Source organism: Microcebus murinus, chromosome 11 (genome assembly GCF_040939455.1).
Source record: "Microcebus murinus isolate Inina chromosome 11, M.murinus_Inina_mat1.0, whole genome shotgun sequence".
Taxonomy (NCBI): domain Eukaryota; kingdom Metazoa; phylum Chordata; class Mammalia; order Primates; family Cheirogaleidae; genus Microcebus; species Microcebus murinus.
In genome coordinates, this window is record NC_134114.1 from 31,191,374 (window position 1) to 31,218,985 (window position 27,612).

Here is a 27,612-nt window from a genome sequence, read left to right on the forward strand (position 1 = left end):
TGGATTGTGTTCTGGCACTTCCTCTTTATCCAACCATTGTGCCAAACAATTGCAATTGTCAAAAAGAATCCATTTTCATCACATGTAACAATACGATGTAGAAATAGTTTGTCTTGATGTAGTGGCAACAAAGAAAGGCAAACTCTGAGACGATTTCTCTTCTGACGCTCATTTAATTCATGCAGTACCCATGTATACAGCTTCTTTACCTTGCCAATTTGTTTCAAATGGTCCAATATTATCGGAATAGTAACGTCAAACCTTGCTGCTAATTCTTGCATAGGTTGAGATGGATTCACTTCTACTACAGCTTTCAGCTCATTATAACCCACCTTGGTCTCAGGTCACCCACGTGGCTCATTTTCAAGATTAAAGTCACCAGAACCAAACTTTTCATATCATCAATGTACTATATGTTTATTAGTAACATCTTTCCCAAACACTTTGTTAATATTTCTAGCTGTCTACACTGCATAGTTCCATGAGGGAGCTCATATTGGAAAATAACTAGAATTTTTTACTTATCCATGGTTTGCTCTAAAAAAATTTTTTTGAAAGATAATCATAAGCCATACTATGCATTTGAAAGATTGTGGATGTACCTAAATATATATAATTTTGTATCTTACTAAGCTGATAAAAATTTCATATCTGCTGCATAAAAAAATAAATAAAAAACAAAAGAAAAATATGTTATTTTGTTGAGTTCAGTCTTATTTGTTTTGGATTATCTTTCTAGTTTATTTTTATTACTTTTTCTTCCAAATGTTTTTCTCTACTGTCCTTACATGTCATCTTCTAAAGTTTTGATTTTACCTCCTAGTTTTTAAAAAAGTTCACATTAAGTATGTCTACCTTAAAAGATGACAAAGGGCTGGGCCTGGTGGCTCATGCCTATAATCCTAGCACTCTGGGAAGCCGAGGCAGGAGGATGGCTTGAGGTTAGGAGTTCGAGACCAGCCTGAGCAAGAGTGAGACCCCATCTCTACTAAAAATAGAAAGAAATTAGCCAGACAACTAAAAATAGAAAAAATTAGCCATGTGTGATGGTACATGCCTATAGTCCCAGCTACTGAGAGATTGAGACAGGAAGCTTGCTTGAACCCAGGAGTTTGATGTTGCTGTGAGCTAGGCTGATGCCATAGCACTCTAGCCCGGGCAGCACAGTGAGACTCTATCTCAAAAAAAAAAAAATAATAATAATAATTGCAGGGTATTTTACTTGTTTTTTCATTTCCCTATTTCTACTTTCTAGATAAGGGCTCAGCATATGGTGGTATGGTCTCAGTAAATATTTGTTGGATGTATAAATTAAAAAATAAGCAAGCATTTTTGAATAGTTTAGAGACTGTAACCTGAGTATTCTGAGCCATAGTAATATTTAGGAATTGGTAACACTGGGCCAGCCAGTAGGTAGAGAGTATCAGGGAACCAGAGACATATTTATTGACTGGAAGGATAAATGATTTTAGGAGAACTAAGAAAGTAAACTTATGCTTACTAAGAAATGTATGAAAAGTTCTGGGCTCTGGATTTCAGGTGGCAGGTAAATATGGAACAAACCATAGCTATGGATGAAATGGGGAGGGGGGATACTTATTGGTAGGTAGGGAAAGTGAGGGTGTGAGAGCCGGGGATTGTTCCAGAGGAACACGGCATAACTTTGGTAGCCTCCTAAGTAGTAACCCAATGGCAAAACTCAGCTTCTAGAACAAACCGGGCAGAATAACCATTAATGGATAAACATTCAGGATCATATAGGTTTACAGATGGACCAATATAATTTATGTGGGGCATAAAGTATCTGGCATTGAAATTTGGGGACTGCTACCCAGGTGCCCAAGACTTGTTCCTGGCTTATTAGATCCTGGGCCTAATTGGCTTTGAAGAAGACCTTGAGGGATGATAGTGTCAATAAAATAATTTTCCCCCAGGAATTGTGACTAGAACACTGAGCTTCAGGGATTAACACTAGAATTCTCTATTAATTCCAAGCTCTCACGTGAGACACCAAGAGGTTTTTGGTGTACATGCTGCTCTGTCAAGATCAGCTTGGGAAAAATGGCTGGTTTGAGGCTACATATGGGAACAAGTTGGAAAATCAGCTTTTAAAATATAGATAGGGGACAGGGAAAATCAATCAAGCAGGAATTGAAATCTTTAGATGGACCCTACATTATTCCTTCCTGTTGATAGTAATGGACTATCAACAGGAAGGAATTTGAGGTTTGATACTCAGTAAGTCTACAAATTTTCTTTCCTGTACACATTCATCATATAGTTCTTCCTTTTGACTACAGAGAGTTTTTGTTAAGTGCTCAGTTGAAATAGTTGAACCAATGTTCATCAGCTTGATTTAATCATTTTTGCAATGTATACATATGAAAACATATTGTATACTATAAATACATATAATTTTATACCTTAATAAATACCTTAATAAATAAATTTTTTACCTTGTGAAAAATTCCGTGTCTACCTCATAAAAAATAAAAAAAAAAGAAAAAATATATTGATCTGTTAAATTTAGTCTTGTTTGTTTGGGTTTATCATTCTTACCTATTTTTTTTTTTGTCTTCTAAATTATTGATTATATCTCTCAGTTTCAAAAAATTTTAAATTAAATATATCTGCCTTAAATGAAGTAAAAATAAAATTACATTGTTTATAACACTCCTAATGAGTCTAAGAATTATACCAATAAAGGATTTTCAGAGGGCTTCAGAGAGATGTTTAGATTCTGAGCCATCACATCTTTTCCAAGATTTTGTTAATTATATATTCATGTTTAATCCTCCTTAAATATTTTTTTGGGTATCAAATTATAGTTTTGAGCATTTGCTTTCCTCATCTTTTTGAAAATCAGTATATTTCTGTCTCTGTAGTGTTTATTTGTTTTGCATCCCTTTCCCAAGAATTTCTTAAATATTAAGGGTGATTTCAAGACTCCAGATGCAATGTCTCTCAGTGCACTAAAATGTAATTTAACTCCAATTAAAGCTTTGATCTCCATTTAACATGGCTAGATGCTTGCTCACTACTCTCATCTACCTAGCCTAATTTTGATTCTTTTAACTTTTTCTTTATAAGTAGTTCTCATTCTTGGAGAGGTTGGAAGTCATTTATGGTTGAGTCATCCTGCTTTAACTGCTTCATTTATTGTCAATGAACCTCTGCAGCATTGATTCCCTTTTCTTTATCTAAGCCCTTTCTTTAAGGACAGCCCTCAAAGTCCATGTTCTTCCAGGCTTGCATGCCTCACTGCCTTCTAAGTTTTGCACACCCCTACACAATTCTCAGGGTCTCTTATCTTTGCTTTGTATTTGCCTTTGACTACATGAACTACATGAAATTTCTAAGGCTTGCAGTTCTCAAAGAAGAGAGGAAAGATCCCACCAGCATCAGAATTTCAATATTGTTTCCCTTCTCTATGCCAACTTTTTCTTCGGCACCCCTAATAAAAACTTCACATGAATACACTTCCACAGATAGTGTTTACTGAGCACACACTATGTCTCAGATACTTTTAGCTCATTTCATTATTTTGATATCTGATCTTCCAACACTTGAAAGGTGAGCATTACTGTTCTTAATTCACAAAGGAGGAAACCAAGACTTACAAAGGATATGATGAAAGGGAGTTGTAACGAAAGTTGATTAATATTTCCAGCCAAACTTGGTGCTTATTGTCTAGATTTGAGTCAAGTGGTTAAGTAGATGAAGTTTTTCTGTGGTACTTGATTCCACATTTTCCTTTTGAATCCAATCCTAATTTTATGCTCTTTGTGGCCTCCTCAAGCACATAAGTAGTTCATTCAAACTAGACTTTTCTCTACTCAGTCCAAATTTAAGCAGGTTGTAACCCACTCGCTAAGGTATACTGTCTTATTGGGCAAGACCAAAGTAGAATAATCTGATAAACTTCTCTCTGTAGCTGCCCTTCAGTTTCAGTTTTTACTAATACTGAGTACGTCTGTGTATTTTCAGAGACACTTTTGGAGAACTAGTTCCAATCTAAAGGTATAAGAGTAAGCGTATACATATCAGATATCATGATAAACTGGTTTATATGGAGATTTGGGAAGGGTGAAGTAAGTCATGAGGACAGCAAGATTTTCAGGACCTTTGAAACATCCCACATCCAGTATGTTCAGAGAACACTCTTATCCCCATGCCTTTGGCTTATATAGTGTATGTTGTCGTCTTCAAAGTGCTTTCATATACTTATCTCATTAAAACCTCATAAGATAAAGAAGTTCAGTCATTCTTAACTATGTTTTACTATCGAGGAGACCAAAGTTCCCACAGGCCTAGCAACTTGTGCAAGGTCTCCTGACTTCAGTAATAATATCTTTCTCTACTTTTCTTATTGAAGCCAGCAGGTGCACCATATGTGTTAGAAGATGGAATTATTTGGTGTTTAATTGTTATTTAACTTAAATAACACAGGGTGCTTCTGTGGGCTTAAAGTCAGAGATGAGAGTTGAGCAAATGTCATCCTGGAGCCTATTGGTGTCATGGCAGACATAGCAGTGCAGAATGGGGACAACTATCCCAGGATGCAGGGGCTATTGAATGGAATTTTGTAAGAATAATTGTCATAAGACAAGAATAATGAAATAGAAAAATATTAGCATATACAATGAAAAATACTAAAAATAGAAGCCTCAGTTTTCTAAAAAATCCTGGATAATATAATTAAGAGGTGCTACTTTGTTTTGTACCTTACTCTCCTGTCAGGGGCAAATCTGCTTCTTTTTTTAGAGCAGCATCTTGGCACAGCAATGGCAACTTCCCAGCATCCTCCTCCATTTCTGCTGAGCTTTGACGGTTGGAATGCTTTTAATGAAGTCCATTACCATTTTGGCAGCTCAACAAGACTTCCAGGAGAGTAGCAGAGAGCATTGCTTGGGACAAACACATCCTTGATCTGTTTTCTATTATTCATACAGACTACTCAGCTTTTTTTCTGGGAGAAAACTAGATTAAAGTAAAAATTAATTGGTTTATAAATACATCACTCCTAAGAGGTGTAACTCTGTGGTGCCTGGAAGCTAATAAACTACCTTTCTGGGTGGCATATCTTTGGGAATCCCTTAGGTCTCTCCTCTACACATAAGATATACGGAGAGAGCTAGAGCTGATGCTTGAGTGCAAAAGAAAAAAGCCTTCTGTGGTTTCTGAGGGCTCATTTATCTTCATATTCCCATTGCCTACATACTGCCAGGCGCTCTGTATCAACTTTAAGTGCGCTTACTTCCTCTTGTAATCATGTTTCTCTTTTGTGATTATGTAACTGATGTCATGAAGACAAGGACCACATGTCTTTTGCTATATATTTGCACCCTCATGCCTAGCAAAATGCCTTGCACATGGCTGTCCTTCAATAACTAGATAACCACTAACCATGTAGTGAATATACAGTTCACCTGCCTGAATATCATTTGTGAAATTCACACTTTTTCATTTCAAAATGAATCTTTCCTAATACCAATGCTGGGGTAAGCAAGAAAAAGATTAGATTAAATCCTCTGGTCATTTCAGGCAGACTAAAATTATGGTCCTATTTTAAATCTATTTCAACATCTTCTTCGTTCCCAAGTCTGGTGGTTAGACTAGGATGTCTCAAAATCTGGGCTACCAGGTCCTCTATATGTGGCTTCTTCATGTGTCTTTGGTTTCCTGACAGTATGGTGGCTTCAGGGTCATTGAATTTCTATCATGGCAGTTCAGGGAACCAAGAGCAAGTGTTTCTATAAAAAAGGTGAAAGCCTCAAGACCTTTTTTGGCAACATCAGAATTGATACAATGTTACTCTTGCTGTTCTTCATTAGTCAAAGCAGTTACAAGCCTGCCGAGATTCAAAGAGAGAGGAATTAGCACATACATGGCAATGGGAAGAGTGTCAAATAATTTGCAGCCATCTTTATAACTGTTACAATAAGCACAGGATAATTATAAAATCAATAAATTTAACTTTGATAGAGTAAATTCAGCCCCTAAATTCTTGAGTTAGACTGACCAGGTTTGAATTTTGTCTTTGCCTTTTACATGATGTATAACATTTGACAAGTAACACTCATCTCTGATCCTCAGGTTTCTCATCTAAATGAGGCCAGTAACACCTATGTCTCTTAGAGTTGTTATTAAGGTTCAATAAAACAATTACATGAGCCTGGTACCTCATAGTGACTTCGTAAACTTTAGGTCTCCCTCCTCAGAGAATTAAACATGGTGCTGAGTGCTCAAAAGGTCTATAATTAATTATTGGTTATTTGAGAAGATTTGGAGGTGGCTGACTTTCTAAAAAATAATGAAGAGATTTCATTCTAAGATTATATTATTGTCTTAGTAGGCTCTATTTCTGAAGAAGATTCATCTTCCCTTTGTTAGATGCAAGATAAGTCTCTTCAACCAAAAGAGGCAATCTTCCATTTTTTATGCAAGTAATAATCACTTTAAGAGAAAAACTAATGCTATTAATCTATCAACGTCATGAAAGTATGAACCTTAAAAACACGATTAATTTCTGAATCAAGATACCTGTGGCTACAGGTACCAGAAAACCCGACTTAAAAGCAGCTTAAATAAACAAAAACACTTGTACTCCCTTAATATTTTGAAATAAAAAAGCTTAAAGAGTAGAGAAAATTTATCATTTTATAACTAGAAGACCAGAGTATGGGTGCACCACAGTTGGTTAATACAGTGGCTCAATGATTTCACCCATGGTCCGACCCTTTCCATGTCTCTGCTAAAGCCTTCTTCATGTGTTGGCCTAGGCCACAAAGGGAAATATCTTTATGATGGCAAAATGGCTGCAGCATCTTCATGCATCACATTCAGTCACGTCAATGTTCGGAAGAAGAGCTCATTTCTTCATGTGATCTCTTAAAGAGTGAGAAAAATCCTTCTCACAAATCCTCCAGAAGATGCTTCTCACCTCTTATTCAGCAAACTTGCATCACATGCATGTCTAAACCACACGGGGAAAGGAAATGAAACCCCATTGACTGACTTAAACCAATTGGAATTTACTTCTTGGGCCTGGAGTTGAGAGTGGGACTAGCCTCTCCTGAAATATTAGCCATTGGGAGGGGGCTGAATAGATTTTTCTGGAGGATGGAGCAATAAATAGTATGTGCTACAATGTGCTAATTAAATTTTAAGTTATATCCAACCACTAGAAATTGTAATAAAGAATCCATTTTTGTATATTTGCATCATTAGTAAATGCCTGAAGTTCTTTAGAAGGCAGAGTGACAAGCAATTGATGTGAAATATAATGAGAATGATTTGGTAATCAAGAAATATGAAGCAGGTTCAATTAACTTTGAAATGCTTTTAAAGATAATAAATGTTTCCAAGATTATATAAAATTACTCACATATAATAAAGAGTTTCTCAGGAGAGTGTTCACCTTTTTTTTTTTTTTTTTTGCATTTATGTTTCTTTTTAGTTCTACCAGGTAAACTCTATATACAAGGATTTATTTCATCTTTGTAACTTTAATTTCCCCTCATCAATTTCTTTATGAAATGATGGATGCAATTCGGAATGTATTTAAAAACCAAGTATATTAATAATTCCCCTATTCTAATTTTAGTTTGTTTATGAATTCTCCCTTCAAATATACTAGTGGTTATGAGCCATGTTCAAAGCAATGGCAATTCGCATTTACTCAGTAATGCTTGGGAGAAAAGAGGAAGTGTTCTGGAATGCAATTTGGGAAAGTGAAAGAGATCAGCTTTTAGTGGCATGGTGTCATTGTTATACTCACAGTTAATATCAGACAGGTAGGCTAGGTAATGACATAACAAATAAACCACCCCCAAATATCAGTGGCTTAAAACAAGAAAGGTTTATTTTTTGCTCATGCCACATACCCACAGAAGTTTGATGGACCCTAGGGGGCTCTGCTGCTGTTAGTGACTCAGGAACTCAGGCTGATGGAGAAGCAACCATCTCAAATGTGCCATAGGGAAAGGGAAACTCTGGAGGAATCATGATGCTGGCAATTAAATGCTTGGCCCAGAAGCTACACACATGCTTCCTACTCACATTTCATTGATCTGGATCAATTGCATGGCGTCCCACACAACACGATCCAGAAGTGGGATCCAGCCAGGTCCCTGGGAGATGGAGCACACCTGTACTGCTGAGCAGTATTTTTGACAATTGCAGAGAAGTACCAGTGTACAACACTACTGTTCAATGGAAGGGGAGACAGGCCCTAAAGCACCAATTAGTTTTCAGCTGTGATAAACAAAATGGAAATGCTTCAGTTAGGGTGCAGTTCTAGAACCTGGTATTATTACAAATGAAATTTCATGAGGGATAACAGCTCCTAGTCTCATGGCTTTGAATTGTGATGTCGCTTTATCCTCATGTTAAGGGTCATGTTTTACTAGAATAAAGCCTTTTCCAAATAAACAATGTCCCTGCCAGAAGGGATAGGGGAGGGGACGATATTAAGCAAGTAATCTTTGGAGTGTATTTCTAACTATCCAATCTAATTTCTTCCTCATTTTCTATTCATGAGTCTTCTGTCCATATTGCTTTGACATCATAGATTTTTAGGTTATTTTTTTTTTAATTTTTTTAGTTGCACACATTAGGTCATCTCTAATTATTTGGCGTGAATGCTAATCTATTCTAAAAAGAATTGAAAACCTTATTGCTGTTGATCGAAGTGGACGTGACTGCACGTGCACAGTGAACAAACACATTTCATCAATTTAGTTCGCTATGGATTCTGAATATTACAGCCATTTCTCTCCCTTGGAAGCACACGGGCTTCTTAATAAATCAGGCTTCAATGACAAGATTGGCAATAGAGGAAGTGTGTCATGTGGTAGGAAATAAAGTGTGAAATCCAGCTACTTCTCTCCACTGATATTTAATAATAATAGTAATAATAATGCCAAGTAGTTGAATGCACATTTCATTTTAGCCTCTTTAGTACTTGTGATATATTATATATGTGTGTGTGTGTGTGGGGGGGGGTGTATGTGTGTATAAAATTCTTTTTTTTTTTCAGCCAATCCATAGAACAAATAGAATGAGTTGGCTGGTATTGTCCTCATTTTTCACACAAGGAAACTGAGTCTCAGAGAGACGTGTCCAACTTTAAACAGTTACTTGGTATCTCCGACTGTTGTCAAACCTAGAGGATTTAAGCTTGATTTTATTTTATTAACTGTCTAGCTTTTAAAATGTATTCCCTTAAGATGTTATCTGTGCCTATGTTTTTAAACAGCAACTCACTGCTTTCTACTTTGTATAATACTGGCTTAAGTATACCTTAAGATTTTTTTTAATCATACTCTTAAGCACCTCCAAAATCTCTGCATGATTGTAGAACTAACTCCTGTGACTTAGCAGGTGGTCAGTAAATGGTTGTGAATGAATGAATGATGCCTGTGAACCTCACAAGTTTGGCTGAAATTTGACAAACCTCCCCATGCAGGCACATCCAGAACAGGGAGGTAGGTCTCTACTATACAAGCCATCAGTGTGTTTATCAACCAGAATTGACTATCTGCTCCTCTTACCTACATAGAAGAGAAAAACTTTAAAGTTACTTTTCATGTCCAATTTTAAAAGAAAAATAAAAAACCAAATTGCATGCTGATTGGAGAAAATACAGAACAATAATAAGAAAAATAAAAGTCACTCCAAATTCTAGCAATAGATACTGTTTGCCCAATTATTATTTTTATAGGCATTTATACACACAAAATTTTCATACACAGTTTTATAGCTTGGTTTTTCCACTTTTTATGATGGCCTTAAACTTTTTTTTGAAAGATATTTGTTTGTCAGTGGCCTCATACCTTTCCATCCTATGGAGGGGCCATAATTTATTATTGGACATTTAGGGTTTGTCATTTTTGCTATTATAAATAATGTTGTGATGAGCATCTTTCTATATAAATCTTTGTGAGCATGACTTTCACAGCACCATCTGTGCCTTGGAGTCCCTTGATTGGTGACACACACCTCCACTAACTGACACTTGACACTTGGAACTGAAGCTGTGCAGCTAGATCTTGTCAAGAAGACAAATAGGGTAACAGTGGCCTGTCTCATGTTCATAAAACAGTCTGGATACAACTATAATTTTGCAGGCTATTTGTTTGGTTAGAAGCTTGATGCCTCATTGATTCCACACATGATGTATTCCAAAAGAATGAAGGTGCCCTTGGAGAGGGCCAGCCATTTAGAATCCAATTAATCAAGCTTCGGGGTAGTTTGGCCCACAACACTAACCAGAAACATCATGATCTGTCAGATTTTTGTTACCCCAAATTAGAATTTAGGAAGAGATGTGGATTAGGTTTAGCTTGTGGGTGCTTTTTGGGAAATAACAGAAAAGCTCAATCTTTAAAACTAAGGAGTTTGATTGTAGGAGTTGAAGGTTTTGGTAGAAAGAGAAAAAAAACAACATATTCTAAAATTGAGTGAGCTTTACTGAAGACTGCCAAATAGAGGACACCTTTAGTTAAGCTTGAATGTCACATCACCAGAGGATTGGAAATTTAAAATCATAGTCTTAGAATTGTGCTTGTGTCTCCACTTCCAGGACACCCAAAATATATAACATGTCTATTCATAAAATACTTTAAAGTAGGGGTCTCATTTATTTTATAAGTATATTATAGAACCAACAAAAATTAAAATCCATATAAAAAAAAGACTTTAATGGTTTTCCACTTACTTAACCTACAAGCATGAATGCTTAGTATTCATCTCTAAAAGCCGAAGTGATAAAGATTTTACCTTTGATCTAGAATTTATTTAATCTTCTAGGACAGATTTGGAGATTTGAGGTCCAAATTCCAGGTATTTAATATATTTCAGTTTTGTTCTCTACTTCATGATGATAATTTTAGCAGTAGCTCTTAACAGTTATGGTACTAAATTGCTATATTAATATTAATATCAGGATGTGAAAATTCAACTGGTAAATGGTATGTAAATTAGCCGAATGCAAACCTTAATGGATTAGTGCACTCAAAAAGTTCTTTGAAACAAAGATAACTGAAGTGGTAAAAAGACCAACTAATCACCATTAAAAAAGAAGATTGCTACAAGTAAAAGAATATAATACTTTAAAGCAAGTGTGACTAATTTTAATCAAACTGTGAATGTAATAGCTGGTATAACCTTTTGATTATACTGTGGGCTGTAAACAGGAAGTATTTTTTTTTTCAATCACATGCTGCGGGTTAGGACTTCACCATATTTTTTCGGTGGACACAGTTCAACCCTGGTGCCTCTGAATGTGACCTTATTTAAAAGCAGAGTATTTGTGGATATAATCAAGTTAAGATGAGGTCATTAGAGGGGGCCTAATCCAACATGGTTAGTGTACTTGTATGGCAATGGAAATTTGGGCAGACACTCACAGAAGGAAGACAGTAAAGACAGCCATGTGATGACAGAGGCAGAAACTGGGGTGATGCATCTACAAGCTGAAGAATGCCAAGGATTGCTGGCAAACACCAGAAGCTAGAAGAGGCAAAGAAGGATGCTCTTCTACAGGTTTCAGAGGGCACATGGCCCTGCCAACATCTTGATTTCAGATTTTTAGCCTCTAGAACCAAGAGACAATAAATGTCTGCCATTTTAAGCCACCCAATTTGTGGTACTTTGTTATGGCAGCCCCAGATTTCACTATGTTCTGCCAATTCCATTTCCTCTCTCGGTAATTAAGTCTGGGACAGATCAAATAGATTTATGGTCAGTTTCTGTTTTTAAAAGTTGGTCCAGTTTAAGTCTGGAGACTCTTATGTCTAATTTATATTTTATTTCCTTCAGTGCCAGTGCCTGTCTTTCCTCTTCCCTGTGCTCCTTCATGCCGTGCCACAAGAGCCACCAAGTATCATTCCTTACGGTTCTCCATTCCTTCCGTGTGTCATGGAACTCAGATGGAGAAAGGGCTGCACCCATCTTTTCCCTAACCAGGCTGTCTCACGCCCTTCTCACTACAAGAGAGGCGCAGACCACTACTGAAAGCATCCCACCTTCAGCACTCTCTAGGCAGGAACTAGTCTCAGCTCACAGAAGGAAGAACTGCCCTGGCATGGATCAGCACCACCCAGGAACTCCTCCGGAAGCTTCCTAGTGGCAGCTCCAAGATTCCACAGAGCCCTGCAGGCGAGGGCAGTACCGTATATCCATCCTTACCGCAGGTAACCCCACACCCTACAAGTGATTCTCTTGGGGCTTTGATTGCTTGGCTTCAGTGGATACTTCCAGCACCTTCTGGTTTCCAAGGTTAGGAAAAGAACTTAGGGAGGAATAGGCCTGCTACCAGGAACACTGTGTTCATGTGGCTGCGGATTCCCATGACTCCCATCCCTCCCTCCCCTAGCCCTGTTTTATAGCTCAGTTGTGGGGGTGGCAAGAGAGTTGGTTCGAGCAGAGCTAATTCAGTCCTGGGGAAAGTTTGTCCATTCAACTGTTATTGGCTCTCCTTAAGATGTGGAAGTATTTAATGCTTCTTTGCCCTTAGTTTGGTGTCTTGGACATGCTGAAGGCGGGATGCTCTTCGGAGAGGCCTGCACCACTCTCATGGAGAGAAGGGACTGCGGTGGTGTGACTAGGGAAAAGATGGGTTCCTGACTCCAGGGAAAAAGAAAGGACCTGCACAGCCTCTGTTATACCAGGAACATATTTCTGTTTCTAGGATGTTTTACTTCCCCATTCTTCTCCTTTGATATCACAAGATATTTTAGATTCTGCCAACACCATACAATTAATGAGATGGAAAAGGAGGTGCATTTATTGTACAAGGCCTAGCAAGGGTGCTCCTAGGTGGCTGTGGCTCATATTCTCCTTCCACTAGGTGAGAATGCAGTGAGTTTTGGTAGAAGGGAGTCTGCTTTACTCACCTGCTTGGATGTTGGCTGGCTGTGGTTTTGAGATTCATCACTAAATCAGGGTTAGCTGTTTGATGACTCCATGTCTAAACTAGGAGATGTCTAAACTAGGGGATAGTCACCTCTAGGAACACAAATTCTCAGGTCCCACCCCAGACCAACTGAATCAGTAACTGGGGGTGGGTCCCTGGCATCTGTATTAACACACCCTCTAGGTAATTCTGATGTTCCCTTATATTTGGGAACTGCTATTCCAAAGATTCATGCCTTCTCCAATTCAACATCTTAGCCTAAGAAAAGGATGCCTATTTCATATGGCCTAACAAAATATATCACTTACTTTAAACATCATTCCTTCAAAATTCTCTGACAATTTTCCATTCATCCCACATTTCAGCTTAAAAGCTTTGTGATGCACTTGAACTGAAGCAAAGAGAATCCCTATTCTTCCTCAGAGATTGGAACTCCATGAGTTTATTCTTAACTACTTGAGTCAAATCATCTTGCAGTGACGTTTAATGCTATGGAATATTTCCTTGCATAAAATGTGGATTAAGGCTGGGCCCCACACTTCCCTGTTTACTTTTATCCATAGCAATTATCATCATGAAACATACTACATATTTTACATACTCATTTTATTTTTTGTATTATCTACACCCACGTGAATGCGCACTTCATGAAGGCAAGGGCCTTTGTCTGTTTTAGTCACTGCTGATTTCTCAGGATCTTGAATACCCGTAGACATTCAGAAATTATTTGTTGAATGAATACATGAAAGTTGGGTTTAAAGAATGTGTTTTATAGGTTCTGTAGATTTCTGTTTATTGATTCATTGAAGGAAATCATGGTTTTTGTTCTTGTTTCTAATTGTGAGAATACCTAATATCAGAGGCATCATAAGGGGCTTAGAAGTTTCATTATTTTTGTGTAATATGAAGAGGCTAATTTAATAGACTGATATGGAAGGTATTACCTGGGGATGTACTACAGGGCATTATGAGCTGGAACTGGATAGGGAATGCTAAAACAGGAAAGTCAGGGGAGAATAATGATCTGAAACTAACACAAAATAATTTCAATTAGTAACTTCCGGGCATACCAGTCTCTGTTTGTACAAGAGTGCCCTTTTATAGAAAATACTTTTGAATGGTGAATCTGTTTATCAGTGATTGTGCTAGGCCAAACACTTCCCAGGATGCAGTATTTCCACGTTCCTGTTCGCGCATCTTACAGCTCCCACTTCACAGATGTTCACTGTTTTCTCAGTCATTGATGATCCCATTTTGACACAATAGAGTTGGTTTCCACCCTTAAAGCACTGGTAGGGCAACAGGCAGACACATTTGGACGTGGAGACTGCAATGAGAGAAAGACAGTGTGACTCATCACAGTACTTTAGAGTCTGGTTTTACCTAACTCATCTCCAGGGTGGTGAGCTCCTGGGTGGCAATGAAAGAGAAAGCTGAAACAGAGGCAATGACCCAAAAGACTCCCCTGGGGTTAAATGGAGAAATCTGGATGTAAGAGAACACCAGTAAGCCGGTAAGGTTCAGGAGTTGGGCTATCTCTGACATCTTCCCCTGTCTCACTGCCCATAACCAATCAGGATTTGAGCTATCTCTGGAATCCCTCTCTCTGACTTACCTCACATTCATTCAGTGTTTGAGCTATCTCTGGTACCTCCCTCTCACTTACTACCCACATCTAATCAGTCACTTCTCCTGCTAATCCATTTCTACAATATCTTCAGTCTTCCTGGGTGTTTTTTTTTTTTTTATCATTGGTACTGCCTAAGTGCATTTATAGTTATCATTTATTGAGCATGTACCATGAAAGCACACAATAGACCAAGCGTTTTGTATGCTTTATTTCATTAAATCCTCACAATAAACATAAATACGATGTTATTATATTAATTCTACACAAGAGAAAACTGAACTCAGAGAAGTTAAGCAATTCACCTATGGTCACACAATCAGTACATGGTATAGGTGAGTTTTAAATAATATATGACTCACAGGCCTGAGCTCTTTGACATGACTTTATACCCCATTTGTTGATTTCTTTTTGCTGTTGTTGTTTATTTCTTTCTAGACTATTACTGAGTTACACTTACAGATCTGTATTTTTAATGAACAGTTAAACTGAGAATCACCCAATCACTTCATAAATCATATAAATCTTGCATTCATGAAATAGCTGTAAAGCAATCATTTAGGGAGGGTAATCTGGCAAGATGGCAGACTAGAAGCATCCTGCACATGCTGTTCTCATGGATCAGAAAAGTTGAGAGGGATATTCATCTCCAGATCCATCATCTAAGAGAGAGCATTGGGAATCAATAGACAGGCTACAGGAGGCTCTCAAAATAAAGGAGAGCTCTGCGAGATCACAGGTACACCAGGAAGGCACCTGCATGTGGGGAAGGGACAGAGGAAAAAATCCTAGAGCTCCATACTTTCTGCAGACATTGCTATTTGAGCTGCAGGAAGGTCCCTTCACTGTAGCAGGCTGCTGGACTGAGTTAGAGACCTGACTAGAGTCTGTGCAGTGGCATTTCTCCAGAGAGAGGGCACAGCGGGGACCCACTAGCTTGAGATCCCTGGGTGCTGTGGCTGGAGCCATTTTGAGACCCTGGACCCAGATCACTGTGTCTACCTGGGAAGTCAGAACCACTGCTACTGCTTTTCCATCACCCCTGCCAGACCAGGTAGAAAGCAAAGAGACTGAGTGCGTTCATGTAGTTCATGGGCAGGAGCCGTCCACCCTCGCTGCAGCCAGGGTACCTGGATGGGGCAAATGCTTGGGCCAGTGCAGGCCAACAAATGTAGCTGCCTGCAGATGTGGGCCAGGCAGCACTCAAACCTCCACACCCAGATCAATGGAGCTTCCTGTGAACATGGGTGGGGTAGTGCTCAGGCAGGCAAGGCAGTACTCAAGCCCCTGTGGCGGGCAATTGCAGCAGCTTACAGAACTAAGCGGGGTGATCACTCACTCTGCTGCACATGAACTGCCTGTAACAACCATAGGGGAACAGTTAGATATGAGACACAGGAGAACAGCAGTGTTAAATGCTCACAGCGCATCTAACCTTCTCCTGTTGGGCCAGTCTTCCAGAGTAGAACTCAAGTGCTCCGTACAAAAAGCTCTTCCTCCCTTTATTGGGTAGGAGAGTTCCTAGCAAAAGAGAGCAGGTGCACCACAATTCTAACTGCCTTGAGTTGAGAGAATAGGTTTCAGCTGAGAAGGAACCACCGCAAGAACTCTGGAATCATGCAAAAACAAGCTGATTTGACATCCCCAAATGATCAAAATAGTTCACCATCAATGCATTCCAACCAAGAGCAAATTGTTGCAATGTCAGGTATGGAATTCAGAATATTGGTGGTATATAAGATAAATAGGATTGAAGAGAAAGTTGAAAAACCAACATGAAGAAGTAAAAGAAATATTTCAGGACACACACAAAAAAAGAAAAAAGATCACTAAAGAGATAGATAACATAAGAAAAGATATAGCAGAACTTAAAGAAATGAAAGTTAGGGATTTTTTTTAAGAGTTAGGGATCTTTAAAATACAGCAGAAAGCTTTAACAATAGGCTAGACCAAGCAGAAGAAAGAATTTCAGAGCTTGAAGATAAGGCTTGCAAACTAACCCAGTCAGTCAAAGATGCAGAAAAAAAGAATAAAGAATAATGAACAATCATTCAGAGAAACATGGGACTATTTAAAATGAACCAATATTATTATATGAATTATAGGTATCTCTGAGAAAAAGAAATAGCAAAAAGCATGGAAAAGCTATTCAAGAGAATTACTGAGGACAATTTCCCTGTGACTACCAGAGATTCAGATATCCGTATACAAAAAAATCATTGAAAATCAGGAAGAATCATAGCAAATAGGGCACCTTTAAGACACACAGTCATCACACTGGCCAAATTCAAAATGAGAGAGAAAATTCTACAAACTGCGAGATGGAAGCAACAACTAACTTTCAAAGGAAAACCCATCAGGCTGACAGCAGACTTCTCAGCAGAGACTTTACAAGCCAGAAGGGATTGGGGCCCCACTTTTAATCTTCTTAAACATAACAACTACCAGCCAAGAATTTGGTATTCTGTAAAACTAAATTTCATAAATGATGGAGAAATAAAGACTTTTCCAGATAAGTAAACACTACTTGTCACTACTACACAGAACTTGTCACTACTAGACCTACCCTACAAGAAAATGCTCAAAAGTGAACCATGCATGGAAACGCACAATAGATACCCACCAGTGTAAAAATATCTGAAAGTTAAAACTCACAGCTCTTATAAAACAATAGCACAAGAGAGAAAATAAAACAAGATATCATTAAACATGACAAACAGAACAGTATCTCACATATCAATACTAACACTGAATTTTAATGGTCTTAATGCTCCAATTAAAAGACATAGATTGGCTGAATGGATGAAAAATCATAGCCCAAGTTTATGCTGTCTTCAAGAAACCCATCTAACTCACAAGGACTTGCACAGATTCAAGGTAAAGGGATGGGAAAAAAATATTCCACATAAATGGAAACCAAAAATGAGCAGGTATAGCTATTCTCATATCAGATAAAATAGACTTTAAATCAACAGTGATAAAAAAGGACAAAGATGGTCCTTATATAGAGGAAAATTAAGCAAGAGATTTAGCAATCCTAAATGTATATGCACCTAACACAGGAGCTCCCAGATTCATAAAGGAAATTCTACCAGATCTAAGCAAAGAAATAAACAGTAGCATCATAACCACTGGGGACCTCAACACTCCACTGACAAAACTGGACAGATCACTGAAGCAGAAAAACAAAGAAATACCAAACTTAAATGGGACTCTAGAATAAATGCACCTAACAGATATTTACCAACACTATACTCCAAAACTACAGCATATATATTCTTCTCATCAGCACATGGGATATTTCCCAAGATTGATCGTATGTTAGGCCACAAAACAAGTCTCATCAAATTTAGAAAAGTTGAACTCATACCATGTATCTTCTCAGATCACAAGGTAATAACTAGAAATCAATTCTAAGAGAAAGTCTGAAATATATAGAAAGTCATGGAAATTAAAGGACCTGTTGCTGAACGACCCTTGGGTCAATGATGAAATTAAGATGGAAATCAAAAGATTCTTTTAACTGAATGGCAAAGGGGGCACAAGCTTTGAAAATCTATGAGATATGGAAAAACTGATGCTCAGGGGAAAGTTCCCAGCCTTAAATGCTTGCATCATAAAGATAGAAAGATCATAAATTGCCAACTTAATGTCACATTTCAGGGAACTAGAATGGGAAGAGCAAACCAAACCCAAAGCCAGAAGAAGGAAATAAATAACAAAGTTCAGAGCAGAGAACATAATGAAATGGAAACAAAAAAAAATTACAAAGAATAAACAAAACAAAAAGTTGGTTGTTTGATAAGATAAACAAAATCAATAGACCTCTAGCTAGATTAACCAGAAATAGAAGAGAAAGGACTCAAAAAGCTCAATTAAAAATGAAAATTGATTATAATTGATATCATAGAAATACAAAATATTATGTGTGAATACTACAAAAACCTCTGCACACAAAAATTAGAAAATCTAGAGGAAATGGATATATTTTGGGGAATACACAACCTCCCAAGCTTGAATCAGGAAACATTTCATGAAAAAGCATGCATTTCCTTTCTATGCTCTTTGTCAACCAGCTAGAGAAGATCTAGTTCTTGACCATTATTGGAAGGGGTAGGGTTTGGTGTAGGACAGGAGACTGTTCCAACTCTGCTGAAGAAACCAATTCCCTAAGATTTTGGAAGGGCACAGTCACTACTTTTTTGGTATGGTTATGGCTTAAATGCTCTTAGCCTGATTATCTTCAGACTACCAGCACCCAAAGGCCCTTCCCACTACCTGTACTAATTCATGCTTCAACACTCAGTTCTCACACTTCCATGTGTATGAAACCCTTCCAAAAGGTATTTATCTCTCTTACAGCTCTCACCACATCCTGCCTTGCACTGCAGTGATTCATGCAATTACTGTGTAACGCTACTCCTCCAATTACTGTGAACAATTTGAGGGCTATACAACCTCTATCCCCTTACCATGCCTTGTACAGTGACTTCCACATGTTGGATGCTAAATGGGCATTTGCTGAATAAATTTCCCCTTTCTGTTGGCTGGTGGTGAATATTTTTTTAAATTCAGACAAGACACTTAATATCCATAAAAATAGGTTCCCTAGGGAAGTTATTTGTGTTTTAACATTTGAAAAGTAAATTTCATGTTACTTTGAAGTTCCATTTTAAACTTTTTCTTATTTCATTTTAGATAAAGAAGAAAAAGAGAAGTGACAAAGAGCACATGTAATCAAGAACACAGTTTAATCAAGGTGACACTCAATTCAACTCAAAATTACTAATATCCCAACTTGCCATGAACAGGTTGGATAGAAAATACATTTCTAGCTTTCTCTTTCTTCATGAATGCTATGGTTTGTACACTGATGCAGTTTTATAGTGCTACTGCAAACACGCTTCTCTGTGACATTGATTTTGCTTATCAATTGAAGAAGGCTGGCAGAGGCAGACCCTATCTTCATGGAAAAAAATGCTTTGAGTTTTCTGATTGTGTGCAGGATCAACAGATATTTTCAATTGCTTAAATAAATCTCTTTTAATGTTTACATGTTAGTTTGATGACCCCAAAGCATTCTGCTAATTTGAGAAATATTGGTTAGATATTCAAACTTTTTAGTATTCCTTTTTAGAAGAACTTCTAGAATCCGTAGGGATTTAGAAATATGTACAGCAAAGGGGTAATAAATACAGATATTTTGATGAAATTGTAAGCTGCCGATTATTTTTCACTCAGGCAGATTTGAAAAAAATAATTTGTGGGAAAATAGCATAAAAAAATTCTTCGCAACAGCAGTGTTCCATGGAGACCTTTCCTTAATGCTAAATGTCGAAGGGTTGAGGCTAACACTAAACAGCTCCAAATACCTGACCTACCTATTTATTGTAGTGTAGTCAGGGGCCATTTTTTATCCTCCCTGCTGCCCAAATTTCTTTTCTTTTCTGTATGTATTTTTGATGATAATGTTCTTACACTATATTTCTCATAGAAAAGATTTATGTTTAAATAAGAAATGATGCTGCATAATACTTTCAGCTCTTTCAATCTTGCAGCCTGTCAAGAGAGCTGAATCTTGATAATCAGCTTTAAGCGGATCAGGAAGGATCTGGATTTGGGTGATAAGACCTCTCTCCAGGACTGAGCTGAAGGACACTGGGCCAGAAAATTAAAGAGGAGCCAAAGGGAATAGCATAGTTTTTGTGTTTTCTTTTTGCAGAAGTAAGGTAGTTTTAGCTAAAGTTAGATGTAATACTTCAACAACTTTCCATTGCATACTTTATGTCCCAATTTAAGATATTGTTTTTTGAAAAATGTATCACAAGGGAAATCTAGCTTCTTATTTGACTTCTGTTAAATTCTAATCTCCAATTCATCTTTGTGTAATATATGAAGCTTAGTTGGGCTATTTCAGGGTCAAACTTCATCTTCAAGCATGTGGCCTGCTGAGGAGTTCTTGCTTCTATGCAATTTATAAGTGTAATGCCAAACCAATACACTTATGGAACATGGAAATGTAATGTCACATCTTAAGTATTAAATTGACACAGTGATAAAGGAGTAATAACTCCAAGGTTTGATGAGGAGGTGGGAGGGCAGTCTTTGCGTGTTGTCAATTAGAATAAAATATGGTAAAAACACTCCCAGAAGGTGAGTTGATACATTGTATCAATAAAAACTTTATATTTTAAAATAGTATTTACCTAGAAGTTCAATATTCTAAGGTATATCCTAAGGAAATAATCTTAGATTACAGATTTATCTGTGATAGATTTATCTATCATAGCACTGTTTATAATAGCAATAATATAGGGGAAAGTTTAAATGCCTAACCAGAAGTTGGTTAAATAAATCACAGAATATCCATACAGACTTTTGTAAACATTGAAAATTATGTGGCAAAATAATATATGATGACATAGAAATAGTTTCCCAACATAGTAAGTGAAAAACAGCAATATATAAAATAGCACATAGAATATGATTCCATTTAATATTTTAAAAATTTGTATTATACTCAGGGCCATCTCTGAGGCATGTGAGGCCCTGAGGCAAAACTTCTTATGGGTTGCCTGACTATAAGCAATTAGAGTCACCCCAAATTAGAGTGTCAACATCATATTGGCAGTCTGATCTCAAGCAATGTTGAGCCAGAATATCCTGCTGGCCAGTGGGAGCAATCTGCTCACCAAGCTGCTCTCTGGGAATGAGAGTCTAGCTCTGGGCCCAAGATGACTTCACAGGCATGAGCTCCAGAGCTCTTTGAGCATCTGGTTGACCCCATGCATGGTGGAGAGGAGAAGCGGTAGAGGGTTAGAGTGTGTTCCCAGGGGAGAAACAGTGCTGGATCCATATGGGACCTTGTCTGGGCTCTGGGTACCCTGTTTGAATAGCACTGCCAGCCTTGGTTGGTCCCAGGCACTGGGAGAGGACTTAAACAAATTTAAAGAAGATCTCTGGCAGTTGGCATCCATGTGAAACCCAGTACTACCTGGATAGCACTGCTAGCCCCAGCCAATCCCAACCATCAGAGGGAAACTTAGACAATTCTAATGAAGGCCCTCCAAAGCCAGGGGTGGGAAAGGGTGCCTGAAACATGGGATCAGGAGAGGTGCTCTCCTCACTGGACCTCAAGGGTGGCACTTGATTATGTATGCCCATAGAAAAGACCAGAAATATACACATCCAAATTATTAAAGCAGTTATGTCTAATCGTGGGTGGTTATATTTTTCCTGTTTAAATCGTTTCATACAATTTTTTACAATGAAAAGAAATTTTTGATCAGGAAAAGTTATTTTTAAGAAAGATGATGTATCAATGCAAATAAGATATGCCAGCTAAGTGAGAGCATTTTCAGCATGCAGTGACCACCAGAGCTTACCTGAACATTTTTCCCAGTCATAGCAGGTGTCGTAGTCACAGGATTCTTTCTTTGTGCTATTAGATGAAAGTTTTATCCTTTCAAGACCCCATTCTAACTGTGGACCTTCTTGGCAGGAACCAGTATGTAGAAAATGGAGTTTCTGATTATTTAAACATTTCTCAGCCAGAAGTTTACAAGCGGATGAAGTAAAGTAATGGTGGAAGTCTGTATCAAACACACAGAGGTCTTCTGAATAATGGCTGCCCGAGAAAGGAAAGCAAGCATTTCCATATGAAGGCCAGAAAAAAAAAAAGATTTTGTAGCCAATGTAATACATTAACCCACCACCCACCACCCACCACCACTTCCTCCTGCTTTTTTTTTCTCTTTTCAGAACGTTGTTTCATTTCATCTTGCATACTTCCTGTGATCGATCTTTCTAAAATTTCATCTTATCCTTGGCATAACTCCCAATTGCCTTCAAATTAAACTCTGAATTCTTAAATTCTGATAATCAAGAGCTTCCATAATTTGACTCCAATCAACTTCTTTTTCTAGTATTATTTTCCTAACCTGCTTAATCTCTCTTTATCACCTGACAATTGTATTGATCATTTTCTACACTGATAAGATTATTTTTCCTTCACCGCCACCCATGCTCTGTGTAATCAGCACTGTATTGTCTCTCCTCTCTGCCCAACTGTGTCCACCTCAATTGCTGGCTACACTCTGATGCTCATCATGACGAGTCTAGCCCATGGTGGCCTGTACCTCCTCTGAACCATAAAACATTTATTAATTCCAACACCCATTAAGGACATGTTGTATAGAGTCTTATTACATAACTATTCAAGTGTATTTGTATTGTGATTATGAACATGAGCTTTTAAGTCATTCTCTGGGTAACTTCTTCAATCTCTCTGAGGGGAGGAATGGGTCCTGCTAACAAGAGGTAACAAATGGCCTTGCCCTTCTGTTGCAGAGAGGGCAAGATCCCCTTGATTACTTCAAGTTTGAGTTACTTCCTTGATGTCAACTTTAGAGTTAACAGCCAGTGCCCTAGCATGTCAGATTGTTTCCAGGAAGTAGAGCCTAGGGCTGAGAAAAAAAAAGGCCACTTTTATTCATAGAACTTAATTGGTGGGGCAGTCATTCACACAGATACTTCAATACCATAAAAAAGAGACGTGAGGTTCACAGGAGGCTAGAAAGATATGGCAGGGAGTTTCAGGGGGAAGCCTGTATTCTCATGATTTGGTATTGCACAGATAAAAAAAGCAGTTTCCTCTGGGTCAAGTGGACAATATGAATATTGTAAGTGGGGTTCAGAAGCCCATCTTCTAGGCGTGGGGACTCCAGCAGCAAGTAGCTACTTGGTGGACCACTGTGGTGAACACTGAGCAGGGCAAATAGAGTGACCTTTGGTTGAATGTGTCAGGAGAATTATACAGAAAAAGACCCTGTAGTGTTCTCCAAAAAGACAATAAATGTGTCTCTACAAGCATTTTTCACCTGCAGCATAGAGGAACATGAGGGCTAATCAATGTTAAAAGTGAATATTAACAACTATGCATACTTTTTTGGCTTCCTACCCCAACATTCATTCTTTCATCTCTTTAGTAATTGAATCTAATTTTATTTAGAATGGCTATGCATCCAGCCAGAGAAAAGCATTTCACAACCTCCCTTGCAGGTGCATGTGGCTGAGATAGACCCAAGTGGTGTGGCTTCCAGGGTATCTTAAAAACAGAGAAGGGGCCTCATTTTTTATTTTCCTTCCTTCCTGCTCCAGCAGAGCAATTTTGGACCATAAAATAACTTTAATGGAGGAAGAACAGAGAGCAGGAAGAAGCTGCAGTCCTATATGAAATAAGAGTATCACTATATTAGCCCTAGACTGGCTATCTCTGCATTGATTTATGAGATAGGGAAACAAAATTTTAACTTAAGCAAGTGCTATTTTGGATTTGCTTTAAAATTAGATTGAAACTAGCCTTAAATTAATAGCAACCTTGATGCTCTGGGTTTGTTCATATAAAGAAAAGGCAACTATGTCAACAAAGAGGAGATAGCTATCTAGTCATGGCAGTCACAAGAAGATATACAATTTTTCTTCTCCATGCTCTCTGCCCCAGCATGAAAGAATCATCTGGCAAAGGTGTGTGTGTGTGTGTGTGTGTGTGCTACTAGTTACAACTTTCTCCTATACTTAGAGTGGGAAAGTAAGGCTTTGATTTAATTGAGTTTGAAGTTTTTAAATGGGCAAGGGTTAAGTCTTTATAACCAAAATGAGATGATTTTAATAAACAAAAGCCATGCAAACTTAGAAAACTGGGCTGAGGGATAATTAAGAAACTTGGTACCCAATGGGGAAGGAGAAATTCAACAGAAGCACAGGAGTATCAGTTATGTGAAAAATTCATATGTCATGTTTATGCTTCAAGAAGCTCAGCTCTTCCATTAAGCTGGTTACACTAGACTGGTTTTCCAGATTTCCAAACACAGTTTATAGAGTATCTCTTACCTACAGTCTTCTTCTGGAGACATACAAACGCATTCAGATTCCAGCTGTTTTTGTCCTGGCTGACAGTGGCCCTTTAATTTTGTCAGAATTTCTGAAACAAAAAAATAGGAAGAACAGAACAGTGCACAGCATGGATTCGAGTGATAAGCTTGAATTCGGGAGAAGAGGTAGTCGTGAAGGGTTCATTTATTTCCTGGAGTTGGAGCTATTCATTTTGGTTTCTCTGAATATGTTGTCATAAAATATTTCATCTGAAAGCTCATTTACAACTCACATAAGCTGTCATTTTCTGACCTAAAATTGCTATTACGTTTAGAGAACTAAAGAAAATGGAATTATTGAAATATTTGTTGATTTATTTTTCAAATTTTTATTGAGCACTTATGATGTTTCTAGCACTCTGTTAGGTTCTGGGGATGGTGGATTGAGCAAAATATGAACCAGATCCTATGCTCCAGAGTTTATAATCTTGTGGGAGCAGATGGACATTAATCAAACAAGCACACTAATATACGTATAGAATTGCTACCATTATAAGAGCAATTAAAGACAAAGCATGTAATAAAAATTGATGTATGTGAAACAGCAACTCAAAGTACTAAAAAAAAAAAAAAGAAAAAAAATTGATGTAGCTAGGAAGATTAGAAATAGTACAATGGAGAAAGAAAAGGAAGACTGTCCAAAGCAGAGGGAACATCAGATATGAAAGTGCTCAGAGGGAGGCAGCGTGTGACTTTCCTAGAACTGAAAGAATCCAGTGGGGTTGAAGTGCAGAAAAACAAGAGCAAGCAGCAAGGTGTGGCCAGAGAAGTAGGTATGTGGTAGGCTGTGCAGGGCCAATATGGGCTTTGAAGAATTTTTGTCTTCATTTTATAAGCAGTGGAAAGCCTTTGATGGGCTTTAAGCAGGAGGCAGTGTGACAAAACCAGTTCTGGATTTTGAAAATGAAAGTAATTTTGGCTTCTGTGCAGAAAATGGATTTCAAAAGGCAGGATGTTCTAGAGGGCCCTGGGTAGACAGTCTGTGAGGTTATTACAGTAGTTGAGGCAAAAAAGGATGGTCATTGGGACCAAGGTGCTGGAGGTGGAAAAGGAGAGAAGGGCATAGAGTTGAGACACACACAGCAGGTAGGTGACATTACATATTGAGGGAAAGTTATGAGAGCTATCAAGTATGTTTCTTAAGTTTCTGATTTGCATAAAAATAGACATTGGTGCCTGACCTAAAAGAGAAAAGACTTAGTTTTAAGGAGGAAAACATTTGTGAATCAAGAGTTTTTCTCTCTTTGTATGTTGAGTTTGTGATATCTTTAAAATATCCAAACAAAATAGATATATAGGAATTCAGACATTTATGTCTAAAGCTCAGTAGAGAAGTCTGTGCCAAAGATTTAAATTTGTTATTAGTCTATGGGGGAATCTTTGACGCTAAGGATGTTGGTAAGATTCCCTAGCAGGAGAGTGCAGTTTGAAGTGAAGGGACAAATCTGAGACTTGAGGAACTCCAATATTTAATGTCCAAGCATGGATAGGAGTCTGCCAAAAATAAAGGGCAACAGCTAGAGAAGTAAGAGCTAAACAGGAAGATGTTGTGCCTTACAAGCCAAAGAAAGAGGATTTGTGCAGAAGGTCAACAGTGTTGAAGGTTGATGTGAGGTCAAAGATCATGAGGACAAAAATAATGCCCATTAGATTTAGCAACATGAATGTTAACAATTACAGTTCTGCAAAGGTTTATTTGGGGATAATGACTTGAAAGTCAGATTTTCCTACAAGGGGAATCATGGAGAAATGCAGCTCCTAAAGGTGGCTATTTATTCCTGTATGATATTCTAGCCAGTAGGGTAGTATGGTGAAAAAAAGAAAGGAAGGATAGAAGGAAGGCAGGGAGAGAGGGAAGAAAGGAAAGGAGAGTAGGAAAGAAAGAAAGGAAGGAAGGAGGAAGTGAGGTAGCAAGGGAGGGAGGGACAAGGAAGGAAGAAAGGAAGAAAGGTTCATAAATGTAAAGAGGTAAATGTCCAGTTTTATTGATTATTGTATTTCTCTTTCTGTGACTTCCTCTCTCGGTCTTTCTGTCAGTATTACCAGAGAGAAAGTGTATGAGATAGAATATTGATTTCCTTTATCTAGATGTAAAACACTTCATATCTTTCAGTTTGGATTATAATTTCAATTTCTCATCCGAGGGCAGAGTTGTGTGTGTGAGGCGTGGCTGTGTGTGTGGGGGCACACAGGTGTCCTACAAAGGAGATACTACCCAAGGTGTCCAGAGGATCTTAACTTTCTGAAGCCTCTAGTTTCCAAATACATTCATTCTTCTGACATTTATATATAATATAATATGATATAATATAATATAATATAATATAATATAATATAATATAATATTGTTATGGTCAGGAGTCTAGTAAAACCAAGACATAATATTAACCTGAGGTTCTCACCAATTCCCATGAAATCTCTTTATCAATAGTTTTATTTAAGGTTATTCAAAAAGTTAACTGTCCCCATTTCCTGCATACACTGTAAAAAAAAGAGAGTAAAGAAGGCAGGATGGCAGAGAGCTTAGAGAATTAGCAGAACTGTTGCATACTCCCTGTTTGACCCAGACTGTCTAATTTAGTGTCTAATTTAGCCTCTCTGTGGCTCTGTGCTGAGAAAATAGCACAGCTACACTACCCATCTTGGGATGCACCACCATCAGACTCCAGAAGCCTGAGCTGCTACTCACCTTTTTCACAAGTGAGTGAGTTTGAAATGGGCGGTGTCCAGGAATTTCCCCCGCACGTGTACCTTGATGGCCCAGCAACAACAGAACCTTCGGGGCAGGTTAGCTCAATGGATTCACCAATTTTATATAATCTCTTATATGGTCTGAGCGTCAGGACTTCTGGCACAACTGGCTTGAGGCATTCTGTCCCTGCAGGGAGAGCAACATTGCACATGTGCTTTGTGGAACAGAATACTCAACAAGTAGGCAGATTCTAAGCAACCCAAGAGGCTGTTTTAATGAGATGCACTGCACTTATTCAGCTTTGGGGCCTTCTTTTGACCAGAAAACCTGAGTGTTAAGGATCCCAGGCTTCCCCTCACAGATTCTTCCACTGAAAAACTCTCTCTAGTTCCATTATCTGAAGTTCCCTTGCTAAGGAACTGGATCCAGATACATCCAACTT

General features: G+C 38.0%; 1 protein-coding gene across 2 annotated transcripts in view; it reads right to left on the reverse strand.

Annotated features, from left to right (window-relative positions):
• Positions 1-13,508: 13,508 nt before the first annotated feature.
• C6 (complement C6) overlaps positions 13,509-27,612 on the reverse strand; it is a 71,149-nt gene continuing 57,045 nt past the window's right edge. For both annotated transcript variants that reach the window (XM_012777779.3, XM_012777778.3), the window contains 4 exons: positions 27,168-27,356; positions 24,438-24,528; positions 21,932-22,173; positions 13,509-14,246 (listed from right to left, as the gene is read on the reverse strand). In XM_012777779.3, the coding sequence (XP_012633233.2) occupies positions 14,065-14,246; positions 21,932-22,173; positions 24,438-24,528; positions 27,168-27,356 (704 nt within the window). In that variant the 3' untranslated portion in view covers positions 13,509-14,064. The remainder of the gene's footprint in view (positions 14,247-21,931; positions 22,174-24,437; positions 24,529-27,167; positions 27,357-27,612) is intronic.